General features: G+C 43.6%; 1 protein-coding gene across 1 annotated transcript in view; it reads left to right on the forward strand.

Annotated features, from left to right (window-relative positions):
- The window catches only part of LOC136579754 (complement factor B-like), an 81324-nt gene that overhangs the window by 30693 nt on the left and 34437 nt on the right, over window positions 1-16194 (forward strand). The window contains exons 8-13 of the mRNA XM_066579815.1: window positions 1467-1600; window positions 7616-7754; window positions 8948-9079; window positions 10521-10616; window positions 12262-12399; window positions 13776-13882. Coding sequence (XP_066435912.1) covers window positions 1467-1600; window positions 7616-7754; window positions 8948-9079; window positions 10521-10616; window positions 12262-12399; window positions 13776-13882 — 746 coding nt within the window. The remainder of the gene's footprint in view (window positions 1-1466; window positions 1601-7615; window positions 7755-8947; window positions 9080-10520; window positions 10617-12261; window positions 12400-13775; window positions 13883-16194) is intronic.

The raw sequence follows: 16194 nt of genomic DNA on the forward strand, positions 1-16194 counted from the left end.
TTTTTAATTCAATTTTCATTTTTCCATTTTTAATCCTAACTTTTTTTATTTTTGTAGCGACATATCTACATGAGGGGTTTGTGTTTTGTGGAGCAAGTTATGTTTTTTAATGTTACAATTTAATATACAATATAATGTATTGGCAAACATCAGACGCTCCCCATTGCCCCTCCGAAGGGTTTATTTAAGCAACTGCAAACACCATTTGCTCACTTTGTTTGGGGAGGGAACCATAGTAGGTTAGGTTTTAGAGCATTTACGACACCTAAGGGTGATTGAAGAGCGGGGCTACCAGACCTTATTATTTACCATTTGGCCTCTGTAGTAATGTGCCTGTTTGACTGGCATTTTGACTGGGATTCCAAGCAATAGGTGAGACTGGAGGAGGATTTGTTGGAAACAAAAGTGGGGGATTTGCCTTGGCTGGCGCAGATGTTGGGACCCAATAAGCGGTTGCCTTTTGTGGTAGATTTCCTGAAATTGTGGGACAAATCAGCAATAAGATATCCAAAAAGAGCGGACCACTAACTCCTTTGTTTTGTATCCCAGATTTTCCTTCTGCTATGGAGTCCTCCAACGTCCTGGGTTAGTTAATAACTAGAGATGAGCGAGCACCAAAATGTTCCGGTGCTCGTTACTCGAGTCGAACTTTCAGTGATGCTCGAGAGTTCGTTTCGAGTAACGAACCCCATTGAAGTCAATGGGCGACTCGAGCATTTTTGTATATCGCCGATGCTCGCTAAGGTTTTCATTTGTGAAAACCTGGGAAATTCAAGAAAGCGATGGGAACGACACAGAAACGGATAGGGCAGGCGAGGGGCTACATGTTGGGCTGCATCTCAAGTTCCCAGGTCCCACTATTAAGCCACAATAGTGGCAAGAGTGAGACCCCCCCCCCGCACTGTCAGCATAAAGATCGTTCTCCTCTGCCACAGCTGTAACAGCTGTGGCAGAGAAGAACGATGTTAGCCCATTGAATTCAATGGAGCCGGCAATACAGCCGGCTCCATTGAAAGCAATGGGCTGCCGGCGATCGCGGGATGAATTGTCGGGAAGGGCTTAAATATATAAGCCCTTCCCTGCAATTCATCCAGAAATGTGTAAAAATAAAAAAATATATATATACTCACCTGGTCCCGGCAGACGGAGTTCAGCGCGGCCAGCGGCAGTCCTCCTGAACTGCTCTGAACAGCTGTGAGTAGTATTCAGCAGCCGGGGATTTTAAATATGCTTTTTCTTGGGTGAGCTGTAGTTTCTATGGGTACCATTCTGGGGTACATACATTTCAGTACTGCATTATATTGTACTTTTATTGTCTTCCTATTATGTCATGCCACAGGACATGCAGGGCTTAATAGGATAAAACCCATGGCAGATCTGGGAGGCATCACTAGGCATTTCACCTTACACAATATTTTAAATATTGAAAAAATAAAAATAACCCTTTTCCTTTATTCTTCCCACAGGTCAGACTTATCGTAAAATAAAAGCGCAGACTGGAGACTTTATGAACATTTTCATTATCATAGATGCCTCTAAAAGTGTTAAACAGAAGAACTTTAAGATTGCTAAGGATGTCAGTGAAGTGTTCATAGACACAGTATGTAAAACATATACAGATTTATGGTCTCTGTCCTCTTAGGGTACTCTACTTAGGGCTGGCTATATGTTTGATGCGGTACCTTCTGTTGATTCTTCCCCCTGATATGGCGAGCTGTCATGTAATGTACAAATAACTATACCCCAAAGTGCTGACATATCAGCATCATTCAGGATGGTGCTCAGATAATAGTGCCACACAGTATAACATATAATACTTCTATACAGTTATAATTTACAAAGTGTGCTAAACTTAATAAATGTGCCTATATTAGTACAAACAGGAAAAGAGACATATAGAATGCAGCAGAATGGAGTACAGAAAGACAATATAGCAATGTTAAAAAATACCAGAAAAAAGTGGCAGTAAAAGTACAAAACAACAATATATGAATGTGAAAAAACACTCACCCATCAGCAGCAGGTGAAGGGCGGGAGCAGCAGGCAATAACTATCAGTAGAGAAAGCACAGAGCACACGTGTGAGCCGCAGCCACTTCAAACGGTAGTGGCTGCATACACAGATACTGCGGCCTGGGGGTGATGTCACCTAACCTCACTAGGAAAGCTAAAAAAGCCCAAGAAACTCCAACGTGTATCAAGACCTGGTCTCTTCCTCAGGGAGAAAATTTTCCAGGTAAATAGATCTCCTATTAGTCTCGCTCTTTCCTGCTTTGTTTCTGATAATTAGTTCTTCCTTTTCTTTAGCTAACTGACAATCCACCTCTATCTTTTCTTCTGATCTCTCTTTCTCTTTTCCCCCAAATTCTGGCTTTCTGGTTTTCACTAACACCTATTCCCCTCTCTCCTTTCTCTTTTCTGAACTTTCTTTGACTCCTCCCCCTCCACCTATTTATCTAACTGCTCCCAATTAGAGATGAGTGAGCATGCTCATTTAAGGCTACTACTCAACTACTCAACTGTATACTCGCCTGAGCAACATGTGGGGGGGGGGGAGGGGGGGCGTCGGGGGCCAGCGGGAGGGAACGGGGGGGGGGGGGGAGGAGAGAGAGATCTCTCTCACGCTCCCCCCGCCGCCCGCCCTTCCCCCCACATGCTGCTCGGGCGAGTACACAGTTACTTGATAAGACTACTACTTGATCGAGTAGCAGCCTTAAACGAGCATGCTCGCTCATCTCTACCCCCAACCAACCCATGTGGAGGGCTTAACCCCAATCACGGTCTCTCTCTCTCCCTGCCACTTATCTAGCCCCCCCCCTCTCTCTCTCACTCTCAAACTGTTCCTAACTTTTAAGGTGAGCTTAAAATCCATAGTTCAGCTGTAGAGTAGATAACAAAGTCCTCACGCTGTGTTCTACACGGGAGCGTTTTATTACAGTGTATTCATGCTAATAGCCCATGACAGCCCATGTGATGACAAAGGAGCTGATTACAAAGCTCAGGCCACCTGCTGAGTTCTGCAAGCAGCTCCAAGAGGCTCATTTGCATGCAAGTAAGGCCTTAGTCAGACGGGCGTTTTTACGCGCGATTTGCGAATCGCATGACGGATGCGCATCCGCAAATCGCGTGACCGGTGCACCCAAGTCGTCCGCAAATCGCCCGAAAATCTGCTCCTAGCCGCGTTTCATTAGAAACGGGCCGGAGCTGTCCAGCGCATTGCATTCAATGGAGACGGCAATACAGCCGTCTCCATTGAAAGCAATGCGCTGCGGGCGAGCCCGGGATGAATTGTCGGTAAGGGCTTAAATATATAAGCCCTTACCTGCAATTCATCCTAAAATGTGTAAAAATAAAAAAAAAATGTATACTCACCTTCTGCAGGCAGCCGGAGCTCCGCGCGGCCGTCCTGCAGTGGGTGTGAAGGGGGTGTGAGTCAGACCTGCCCCCTGATTGGCTCAGCACTGAGCCAATCAGAGGCATGCCTCACTCACACCCATTCATGAATTCATGAATGGATGTGAGTCAGACCTGCCCCTGATTGGCTCAGCGCTGAGAGGCAGCAGTCACTCACCCATTCATGAATTGATGAATGGGTGTGTGAGTGTTTTCAGCCTCTGATTGGTCAGGGCTGTGACCAATCAGAGGCAGATCATTCAGCAGGCGGGGATTTTAAAGTCCCGCCGGCTGAATAGTGCCAAGAAGCAGTTCAGGAGAACTGACAGCGGCCGCGGCTGGACTCCGGCTGCAGCGGAAAGGTGAGTATACAATTTTTTTTTATTTTAACACATTTTAGGATGAATTGCAGGGAAGGGCTTATATATTTAACCCCTTCCCGACAATTCACCCCGCGCACGCCGGCAGCCCATTGCTTTCAATGGAGCGGCTGTATTGCCGCTCCATTGAATTCAATGGGCAAACATCGTTCTTCTCTGCCACAGCTGTTACAGCTGTGGCAGAGAAGAATGATTTGTCTTCTATATGTTCTCAATGGGGTCGGCGCTGCTGTCGCCGGCCCCATTGAGCGCATATACAGAAGAGAACAGGAATCGCAGATCGCAGATTGGTGCGATCTGCGATTTTTTGTTCTATAATTTATCGGACGAGCGCATAAAAAGCGCTCATGTGTCCGATACCATTGCAAAGCAATGGTTTTAAAAAATCGCCGGACGCATGCGCATGCGCAAATCGCGGCTAAAAACGCCCGTCTGACTAAGGCCTAAAGCTGATAAAGTACTAATGGGCATTAGTACTCCAGGAATTTTGCACCTAACAAGAGAAGTCCATTGGATTACAGGCACTGATGCTAGATCAACAAAAGTAAATCATTAGTTTTCAGAAGCAACTTCTGGAGTTGCATCACTTAGGCTCCAATGTCCACATGGCACTGTCTGCAAAGTTCAGTGGGGATCCTCGTCAGTATAGAGGCTTCCTTATTCAATGCCGGGTTTATTTTCAGATGCAGCCCACCTTACTTGCCAGTGACAGAAAAAAGGTGTTTTTCATTATTAACCTCCTCATTGATGAGGTGCTTGCATTGGCCTCACCGTACATAGATACCAATCGTAATATCCCTAACAGCCTTGATGCCTTCACAACCACTATGGGTCAAATCTTTTATAATCCGTATCGTTGTGCCACGGCTGAAAGGAGGCTACATAATCTATGACAAGGACAATGTTCCGTTGCAGAATATATGGTGGAATTTTGTCACTGGGTGAATGAAACCACATGGAACCCAGCCGCAGAACAGAAACAATTTCGACAGGGATTATCTGAGTGGGTAAACAATGAACTTGCTAGAGTGGAGACCACTGATAACCTAGAAGCTTTGATCCAGCTGTGCATTCGAATTGACCAGAGAGTTTTTGAGCGGCTAAAGGAGAGACTGTGGGTTTGGGGATCAACACCCATTATTCTTTCAGTCAATACACGTTGAGTCCCCAACCGAGAACTGAAGCAGCACCAGAGGCAATGCAAGTTGATGTAATCCTCAAACCCCTCTTCACTACTGAAAAAGAAAGATGCTTTACTGTGGAAGCTTGGGCCATCATACCTTAAACTGTCCAAATAAGCCCCAAAGGACTCTTGCCTTAGTCAACTTTAGGACCACAACCAATCTAGCCATCACAAAACAAAAGGATGCCACCAAACACACATTTGCAACAGTAATTCAAGATGGTGTGAAAACCCTTTCCCTACTCCACCACTTTGTCCTTCCAATAGAGATCTTAATGGTTAATCAGAAGATGCTGTACTCAGTGATGTTGGATTCAGGAGTGGGAGGAAACTTTATGGACTTAAAATTTGGTCTTGATCAAAACATTGCCACTAGGCTTAAGGCCATACTGATTGATATGGAAACCATGGATGGGTTACCCTTGTCTTCAGGACTTGTCACATGGGAGATAATCGAACTAGAGCTTTGCATGAAACCTGACCATGAAGAAATGATCAGCTTCCAGCTCATCTCATCCCCTAAATTTCTTTGGATTCCCTGGTTCTCTACCCATAATCCCTCTATCAAATGAGAAACAAGGACCATTGCCTTCTCTCTACAGAATACAGTTCTCTCTACAGAATACTGCTAGATGGCACCATCCACCCTTAAACCAGTAGAAGACCTTGAGTATGGTCAACAGGACTTTGAGAAATTAACAGTTCCCTACCAGATGTTCAGGGATGTCTGTAGCAAGAAGAAAGCTGACCAGCTGCCACCTCATTGGCCATATGACTGTCCTATTGAGCTGCTCCCTGGATCTTCTATTCCATTTGGGTGTATCTAAAACCTCACTGAACTCTGAGTTTGCCATTAATAATCACTCTAATTCAGCCTCTGGAACTTCACCATTCTTCTGCAATGCTGGCTATCACCCTTGGTTTTCCTTTTCTGTTTCTCCTGCTTCCGAGAATTCATCTGTGGATTCAATGGTCAAGAGGCTCCAGGAGATTTGGGGTGAGGTGCGTTAGAATTTGGAGCCGTCTCAGAAGGTTATGCTGAGGAATAATGTGAATAGATGCACTGTCTCTGACTCATTTTCTGTTGGTCAGTTGGTTTATTTATCATCCAAAAATTTGAAATTAAAGGTCCCCGCATTGAAATTGGTTCCACGATTTGTGCGACCTTTCCCAGTCACTAGGATTATCAATCCAGGGGCTTATGAATTGGCACTGCCAGACTCTTGCAAGATTCATAGAGTTTTTCATAAATCTTTGTTAAAGAGATACGTCCCTCCAGTGGAGTAGTATCTCTGCTGCTTCACCTCCTATCTTCAGGACGACTAGGTGGATTATCTAGTAACAGTGGAGTCACATATAACAATGCTCAACATAGTTCTACCACCCATAGCCTGTTTTATGCCAACTACGGAACACACACCGTTTTCATTCCTGGCTTTCTTGCGAACCCTTCTGTCCCAACAGTCAACCACAGACTAGCAGCATTGGCGGATATTTGTAGACAATTAAAAGAAACCTTGCAAGGATCCCAGGATGCCTATAGGCATCGTTTAGAAAGTTCACCATCACCACATCCTCAGGCAGAGGGTTCCATAGTCTCACTGCTCTTACAGTAAAGAACCCCCTTCTATGTTGGTGTAGAAACCTTCTTTCCTCTAGACTCAGAGGATGCCCCTTTATTACAGTCACAGTCCTGGGTATAAATAGATAATGGGAGAGATCTCTGTATTGCCCCCCTGATATATTTATACATTGTTATTTGCTTGCCCGTCAGCCATCTTTTTTTCTAAAGTGAATAACCCAAGTTTTGATAACCTCTCACGGTATTGTAATCCACCCATTCCGTTTATTACTTTATTTGTCTGTCTTTCTACCCAATCAACCTCTGATATGTCCTTCTTGAGTATCGGTGTCCAAAACTGTACACAATGGGAAAAATTTACAAAAAGGCTGCATGCCGGAAAACTGCTGCACAGAAGTCACAAAATTTTAAGCAAACACTGCTTGCGTAAAAATTTTCCTTCTGCCACAGCCTCAACACTTTTTTTAAAAGTGGGCGGGACCACCACATACCGTAACATTTATGTATAATTTATGCCGGAAACTGGTGTAAATTTATGCCAGAAATGTATGCCTGGTCGGGATCGGACCTACATTTCTCAGAAGGCGCACGGATGCATCCAGGAATGTGCTGAATACATAAAGAGGCTTCATTTATTCTTGTATTCAGCAACAAATATGCCCCCTGTGGTACTCCACTGGTAACGATTACCCAATCAGAGGATGTACCATTAACAGCCTCCCTCTGCTTTCTATTACTAAGCCAGTTACTTACCCACTAACACATATTCTCGCCCAGACCAAGTATTGCTATTCTATATATCAAACTTTTATGTGGCACTGTGGCAAACGTTTTGGGAAAGTCTAGATGCACAAGATCCAATGACTCTCTCTGGTCCAGTCTAAAACTTACTTCCTCGTAGAAGCTGATCAGATTGGTTTGAGAGGAGCTCATTGTTTTAATTTTAAAGCTTGCTTTTGATATATAATGGCTGTAATCTGATTGGACGTTATGGGTAACATAACTGAGATCCTGTGAATGAATTGTTTTTGGCCTGCCATAAAGACTGGATTCAACACAACTATAATTATCTCTACAGATGGCCAGCTATGATTTTACCCCTCAATACGCTGTTATCTCATATGCTTCATATGCAAAACCCGCTGTGCTGCTCTCTGACGATGACAGTACGGACGCTGAGGCGGTCATTGAGAGGATTAAAAACTTAAAATATTCAGGTAAGAAAGTTCATGTTTCATTCTCAATAACTTTGCTAATGATATAAGGTCACACAACCAGTCACAGAACATCAATCAAGTGCTAATAGAGTACAAAGGCTGGCCATACACCTTACGTTTCATTCACACGGTGCAACGACTTTCGTCTGGCTGTGTCACGGCCACAGCACAGTCGAAAATTGCGTGAATGAGAGGCATTCTCAATGTGTAAAGTCACAGCTGGATCTCCCATTTAGATGGCCTGGGATCATCGTGTATACACCGCACACAAGCTACCGTTGGGCGGTAAAGTGAGCTAAACTCCCTCTCCCTCTCCACCTCCCAGCAATGGGAGGGGGCAGGAGCTAGTTTTCAAAACTCCCACAACCCCTCTCCACCCCTTGCTAGCTGCCAGCAATGGGAGGGGGGTGGGAGCTAGTGTGCTAATATCTCGCCTCTCGCCTCCTCCTATTGCCAACAACTGGCAATGGGCAGAGAGTGGGAGGGAAGAGGGAGGGAGTTTAGCAGAGACAATGCTCCCTCCCACCTCCCTTTTCCTGCAGCTCCCATAGGCTCCTATAGGAATCTATGAAACCAGTCGTATTCTGGCCGGGAAAGATAGGTCCAGAACTATCTTTCTCGGCCGATGCAAAAATGGCCAGCCAGAATGTATGTGCTATCTTGGCCAGCCGGCCGTTTTTATGCATCGGGAATACGTCCACCTGAAATAAGGCATTGGGAACCAATGCCTCAGATGGGTGGCGTATATCGGTGGTCGTGAAAACGCAGCTGATATATGCCCGAGTGAATGCACTCTTAGATGGTTGGCAGACAGCTATTTCTGCCCCCCCCCCATACACGTACAATACATGCTTGGCTTAGCTAAGCCATATCTGTTTTTTCAATGGGAAGAATGGGAGCCCTCTGTTCAGGATCCTCATCTTTTATCTTTCTCAGCCTGGAGGACCTATCCTGTCCTGCATTGCATCTACCAACTACGGATGGGAATAGGCACTGTGTATGCATCATTCCTCCTGTGGTGGCGCTGCAGGGAAGCTAAACACTTACTGCCAGGTTTCTCCACACTTTGCACCTGATCGCTGGGGATTCCAGCAGGGAGACTCTTTGCAACAATCTCACGTTACAAACACCTGAAGACAAGCTGTATTACTTCTTCTTTTCCTGATCATTCTGCTTCTATTTTTCTTTTATAGAACATGAAGATAAACAGGGAACGAATACTCGGGCTGCTCTGTATAAAGTCCGCGAAATGTTGTCTCTGCAACATGTGAGAGATCCCAAAAAGTTCATGGAAATGAGAAATGTTATCCTACTGATGACAGATGGCAAGTATCAGATCACAGATGGTGCTTCAGATTACTCTTCAAAATCTCATCCAGTTCTTCATCCTTGTATCATCTCAGCCGTTCAGCTTCTTTTTGCTCTTCAATTCAAAGCCACTGCTCCATTTTGCTCCACAAATTCTCAGCAAGGGCTGGACTGGCCCACCAAAGTGCAAGAAGATCCTCTGGTTGGCCCCGGCTCTGACAGTATAATAGGTCCTGAAAGTCCAGCAGAAGACACCCCATTTGGAGGTGACTCTGGAGAGAATCACTTGTCACTGGGGTCTATTTTCTCTCAGGTGGTTTACAAATAAGTTTTGCTAGATTATAAGTAGATTATACTGATGAAATGTCCTGTGTGTTGTGATAGTTTAGGGGTTTTCAGCTCACAGGACTGCCATTTTTCCTCCACCAGATGGGTATGGGCACAGTACAAATTCACATCCAGGCCAAAACTTTAGTAAAAAATCTGGTATTCCAGCATTTCCAAATAAATGCTGGAATACCATTGTTTAACGGAGTATCAGCAGCAAAGATACACTCCACACTATTGTTAAGCATCACAGTGTACATATATTAAATAACATAATTCCTAGCTGTCTGTCTGCTAACTAATATAGGATTATGTCTCCTATTGGTCACATTGACCTAATGCCATAACATAACACAATGTCCATCCGTTCATATCCATCCAGTATGTCAATGTAGAGGCCATACATCCCTATCAGATTTGTTGCTCTCCAAGTGGCAGTAGGAGCTCCACACTAGTCTGCATTGGACATCTCAGGGGCCAGCATATGGACCTGTGATGAACACTGAGCTGAGAACCTCAACACCTTTTCTTTGCTATGGACACTCCTAGCCAGGTGTCTAGTAATTAATAGGCAGAAAACACCCTCTCTCTGCCAGAAACTGGGGGGCCAGTCTACCTATCAGCCCTCTCACGGCCACTTCTTGGTATTAAATTCCTATAGTGTGTAATGATAACAGGATGGTAATAAAATGGAGGATAGGCCCTCAGAATCATCTCCTATGGTACCCTGAGGAGTAGTGTTGAATGAACCGAAATACTGTTTAAGGCGGAACTTTGCTAAAAGTTTGGTTGATGTGAACCTAAACCTGGCGCGATTTATCTCCGGTGAACCCAATTAAACTTCTCTTCTTTCTTTTCCTAGTTTTAGGCGTGTTGGTGAAATTTGAGTTCAGTTCGAACTAATTCAGACCAAGCTGAACTTTTTGCCCAAATTTGGCAAACTGCCCAAACCAAAATTTAAAAAAGTTCACTCAACACTACTAAGGAGCTCCAGTCCAGCACTGTTCTTCAGATTTCTCCTCAAATTTGCATCTAGTATTTTATCCTCACCCTCACAGCTAGCTCCTCATGTCACTACAAACACAATGGTTCTTGTCATCTCCTTTTCACAACTGTTTTTTTTCCCCTTAGGAAAGCATAATATGGGTGGAGACCCGAATTTGGAGATTAAGTACATCAAACAAATGCTGAACATCAGGAAAAACAATACACGAGAAGATTATCTTGGTATGGAATTTACATGGTGTATATATAGCACTTGCACTGTGTTTCAATAAACGAGGATAGTTCATCATCAATATCTTAGTCCAGGGAGAACCCATTTAAATGGCACTACAAAAATGTTAAAAAAATGTAATTTAAAAGTTATGCAAAAAATGGATAAAAAATGCATCACATATCATAGCCTTCACATATTTGGTATCCTCATGACAAACTCGCACCATAGTATAAATTTGGGCACTTGGTTCAAGTCAGTGACAAATGGGATAAAAAAGGGTGGGGTGTGAATATAGGAATCATGATTTTGTTTTGCCAAAATTAAATTAATAGCAATTAAACCCTAATGTACAGTATATACATACCCCAGAATGATGAGTATGGAAAAAAACAATAACTGGGCTTCATACATTGACTCATCATAGTAGTTGACCGGTATGGGGGTTACCTTTGGGTGATGCATTTTACCAGCTTTGCGTGTTCCAAAATCAGAGATACAATCCCCCTACAATGAGATACAGATACCAAAGTTCTACTGTATTATCGGGAAGGGTTATAGTATGGAAAAGAAGTACCGTATTTTCCGGACTATAAGGCGCACATAAAATGCTGAGAATTTCTCAGAAATAGAAAGTGCGCCTTATAATCCGGTGCGCCTTATATATGAACCCGACAGTAAAGAAAGGGGTTCATACAGGATCCTTTACCTCTATCGTGGGCGGCATACCACAGCACACACCATGCTCCTCCCCCCCCCCCCCCCCCCGTGCGCCTATGAATTTATTCTTCACTTGGGTTTTTACAGTACAGGTGCTCCCCGACTTGCGAACAGGTTCCGTTCCGGGAGCCCGTTCGCAAGTCCGTTGTGTTCGCAAGTCAAACAAGTAGTAGTATGGAGCGGGATCGCGGGTGGATCCTGCTCCATACAACGTCGGGTGCCGGCTGTTCTTACAGCGGGCACCCGGCGGCAGCAGTTCCGACGAGCCGCGCCGCTTGTCAGAACTGTTAACACTTTAAATACCGCTCTGACAGCGGTATTTAAAGTGTTAACAGTTCTAACGAGCGGCGCGGCTCATCAGAACTGCTGCCGCCGGGTGCCCGCTGTAAGAACAGCCTGCAACCGATGTTCAGGGGGCCCGTACAGCGTCCCACGATGAGATCGCGGGACGCTGTGCGGTTGCTAGGCAGCCGGGGACCTCCTGAAAGGCCCCAGGGCTGTCTATGCAGAGTGCCCATCTAGCGCACGACTTGCTAGGCGCTCTGCATAGACAGCCCTAGGGCCTTTCAGAAGGCCCCTGGCTGCCTAGCAACCGCGATCTGACCGGACAGGCTTCTATCAGGCTTGATAGAAGCCTCTCCGGCCCCTGCACAGCACTAATGTGCTGCGCCTTATAATCCAGTGCGCCTTATATATGAAACAAGATTGCTTATAATGCGCTCATAGAAAGTGCGCCTTATAATCCGGTGCGCCTTATAGTCCGGAAAATACGGTAAGAACATTACAGCAGAAACTGGAAATAACAACCTGCCTCACAGTGAATGTCCACCTCAGCCTCCTGTGTTTAGAGTGATAATATCATTTATTCTCAAAGTTCCTCAACAATTTACAATCCATTATCTCACATTTAATGAATCACTTTTCTCCTATGTACAGATGTCTATGTGTTTGGCCTGGGTGAAGACACTGACAAGACTGAAATCAATGAACTTGCATCCAATAAACGTGGCGAGACGCATGTCTTCCCAATGAAATCTATAGGTGATTTGTTGACGGCCTTTAGTCAAATGTTAGGTGAGAAACTTTAAATCTCTTCGTTTCCTATTGTTGTGTTGCAATGAAGCCTTTTCACCTGCCTGTATGAAGCTGCTGGACAAACAGGCCACAGGCTGGAATAGTCTGTCGATACAATAGCAAGTAGAGGAACGTTAAGTAATGGCTGATTGGGGGATGATATGAAGAAGGCATTTGATGACATGTTAAATAGGGAGCCATTTACACGCAAAGATAATCGTTCAAAAGATAGGTTTTGATCGATTGTTTTGCAGAAACTACTAATGGACACTAATGTCCATTAGCAGCTTATCACGTTGCATGTTAATGAGCCTCTGGGAACTGTATGCAGAGAACAGCAGGTGGTCTGTTCTCTGCATACAGCTCTACTATTCTGTAATGGCGCTGCCGCGGGCTCTCTGCTGAATACATTGTAATCCCCAGCTCCCATAGAGAATTTAGCACCATGGACAGCAAACACAGCATGCAGTCTGTGTTATTTTCACTCGGGCTGAACCATGGATTTTATGCTGAGCTAAAAATCATCGTTTAACTGAAGAGTGAAAGATGGGAGCACTTATCCACAATGTTTATTGCTCAAACGATGGATTTTGGGCAAATTTTGAGCGATAATCGTTGTGTGTAAATGGGCCTTTAGAAGAGTTACATCTTTTTGTTCTGTATTGTTATGATGTTGTTACACCTGCCTGCGCTGGAAGACCGGGCCACAGGCGGAAATCATTTAGTGATATGGTAACTAGTATAGAAAAGTATACTAATGGCAATTTTGTGGGTCTATAGACTTTAGTGGGAAGGGCCACGAGCATGTCTGACAATCTCCCCCACATAGTAACATAGTATGTAAAGCTGAAATCCACATCAGCCTGTTATCCTGCAACATTGATTTAGAAAAAGGCAAAAAACTCCATGAGGTAGAAGCCTATTTTTCTCCTTTTAGGGAAAAAAAATTTCTTCCCAACTCAAAGTCTTGCAATCAGATTAAATCCCTGGATCACCGACCCTTCTGAAATAATTGGTAGCTATAACATGTAATGTTATTACACTCCACAAAGGCATCCAGGACCCTCTTGTACTCTTTTAGCGAGTTCTACGTCCCCTGGCAGAGAGTTCCACAGTCTCACTGCTCTTACGGTAAAAAAAACTCCTATGTTGGTGTAGAAACGTTCTTTCTTCTAGACGTAGAGGATGCCTCCTTGTTACAGTCAAAGACTTTGGTCTTATATGTGCCTGTAATGGGGATCAGGTGGAGTTCAGGTCTGATAGGTGGGATGGAGGCACCCATCACATTTTGTGCCTTGGAGCTGCCCACAACATTAATCTTGTCCTGTATGGATGGGTTCTGTTTTTTTATCAAGTTTGCTTACTATTACTTTCAGATGAGACACCTATTCTACAGATGTGTGGACTTTCCAGAGAATTCCCCCCGGACGAGCAAGAAGATGTACAAGAAAAATTTCCTTGGATAGCTAAAATTACTATCACTGTAAGTGGCCATCACCAAGCTCTTAATAGTTAGTAAAACACCCCCCTTTACTTAAGTCTATTTATGCTTAGTGTCACAAAACCATTCACAAGCATACTGTAAGAGAGCCTTATGCCCTTTTTCACATGAGTGTAAGTGTATTTGCACGTGCCTGAGCACTGCATATTTGTGGAATCAACTTTGCTTTTTTGTTTGCCCCCTTGACGTATTGTACTGTACTTTTTGCACCCGCAATGCATGTTCATTCGTGTGCAGCAAACAAAGACGCACCAATTGAAATGGCTAATTGATGTAACGAGTTCCAGATGTGTTCTTTTTCCTGTGAAATTACAGTGTTTCATGCATCTTCTAGCCTATTGCGTGTGCATTTGATTCCATGAGGATTTGAGGTGCGCAAATGCGCAGGAAAATGGAGCAGGCTGCGGGGGTTTTCTGTACAGCTAAAATACGCGCATGTGAACAAACCCATTGAAATCAATGGGTTCTATTCTCTGTGTATACGCCTGTGTGAAGGGGGCCTTAGGCATGCTACACCAAAAGAAAGTTGGAGTCAGAAAGTCATAGGCCTGCAAGTTGAGGATACTATACTGTAGATCAGGGGTGCACAATGTTTTTTGGTGTGAAGGCTGCATTGTCATGTTTTACTTGAAGGGTTTGAAATAAAATGGAAGCTGCTTAAAGTGCAAATAGAACAGCCATATTATATTATTTAACAGCACCATCTTAGGGTATGTACAGATGTAGCAAATATTAGTTTGACATTTAACACGTAATGACTAAAATGTAAAATCCTATGGAACCAATACTTCCAGTACTTCAGTGCCTAATAATCTGGTCACACTGTGGAAGATTGTAGAAAGTAAATTAAGTTAATTTAGAACACGGTTACAATGTTAAATCTGGCATAAAAAGAGATTATAAATACAGCCGGCTTGAAGAGTTTGCAAACTACAAAGTGCAAAGTCTGATGATGCTCTGTTGTGTTGCTACTTAAGCATATTTTTTTTGGCATCCTGCCCTGCAGAAGTTCCTTGCCCTGCTCTAACAAAAAGTGTCACCCCCTGCACACACAAATAAAGGGTTGCTGTAACTGAAAGTCTTGATTCTCACAGCCTTGGGAGGGTCAGGTAAATAATCAACTACCCCAAAAACCAATAAAACTATATACAACAGTTTATGGTGGGCGGTTAATTAACAAAACCCATAAACAAACAACCCAACATTGCCCCCAAGTACCACAAGTAGCTACGAGAGTGACGTCATGTCCCACTTGAGTTCACTACCATGAACATGTGGTCGGGAACCCCTCGTCATAACCAAACTAAAGTGAAAAGGGGGCATAAGAATCTGCATTGACAACAACCAATGGTTCTCTCCACTGTCATTAGTTGGGGCCACAAAGGGGACAGCTACCAGTCATGGCTGTGAGTAGTCTTAATGGCGATCTGGGCTTAGAAAAACAAAAGTGGACATCAACAATCAGAGGAAACATCACTTGAAAAGGCTAGAGGTGGCATTGTCCCTATTCACTTACAGTGCCCAACGATGATTTTGTTTAGGGCTCAAAATTAGTGTATTTTTATGTTTTTCCATCTGCTGAAGTCAGAAATCACTATGTAAATGATCGATTAGCTCTTGCTTTGGAGATACAGTGACATGTCATTTTTTAGAGTTTACATTTTTATTTTGTGGGAATCTTTTTTGGGGGGAGTTGTCACACCTTTCAACTGACAGAACACAATGTTCTCCATATGTTTGTAGGTTATAAACATAATAAATGTTGCTATGACTGAGTTTCATATTGTTTCTGTTTTTCTGTTTTTTCAGAATTTCTGTTTTGGAGCACTTTTGAAGTATTAAATTTGCTATATCAAAATGTCACAAAAATGTGTAAATTTAGTGAATAATTTTTGTTATATTAGTGGTGAAGTAGCATTTTTGGCACAGAAATGCAATCTAACGCCTCTCGTGAATACTGGCTATCATCATTATTTTGGTATGAAAGTAGGGGACCAGGATAGGTCATGGGCTCCACATATATGTTACAACTCTAGTTGAGTTAAACTATGAGAATGGCTGAAAAATAAAAAACGATCTATCGCTTTTGCTGTGCCTATGGTTTGGCAGGACCCTACAAATCATACAGATGGCTGCTATCTCTGCTTGACTCCGCCTAAAAAGACAGCATTGTCAATGAAGAAAATAGGAACAGTTCAATACCTGAATCTTCTATCTGCTGTTTGACTTATTCCACTTTCAGATAGTTTACCAGTTCCTACTCCACCCCAACATTATGAGCTCGAAGTAGAAAA

This window comes from Eleutherodactylus coqui, chromosome 10, assembly GCF_035609145.1.
Source record: "Eleutherodactylus coqui strain aEleCoq1 chromosome 10, aEleCoq1.hap1, whole genome shotgun sequence".
Classification (NCBI taxonomy): Eukaryota; Metazoa; Chordata; class Amphibia; order Anura; family Eleutherodactylidae; genus Eleutherodactylus; species Eleutherodactylus coqui.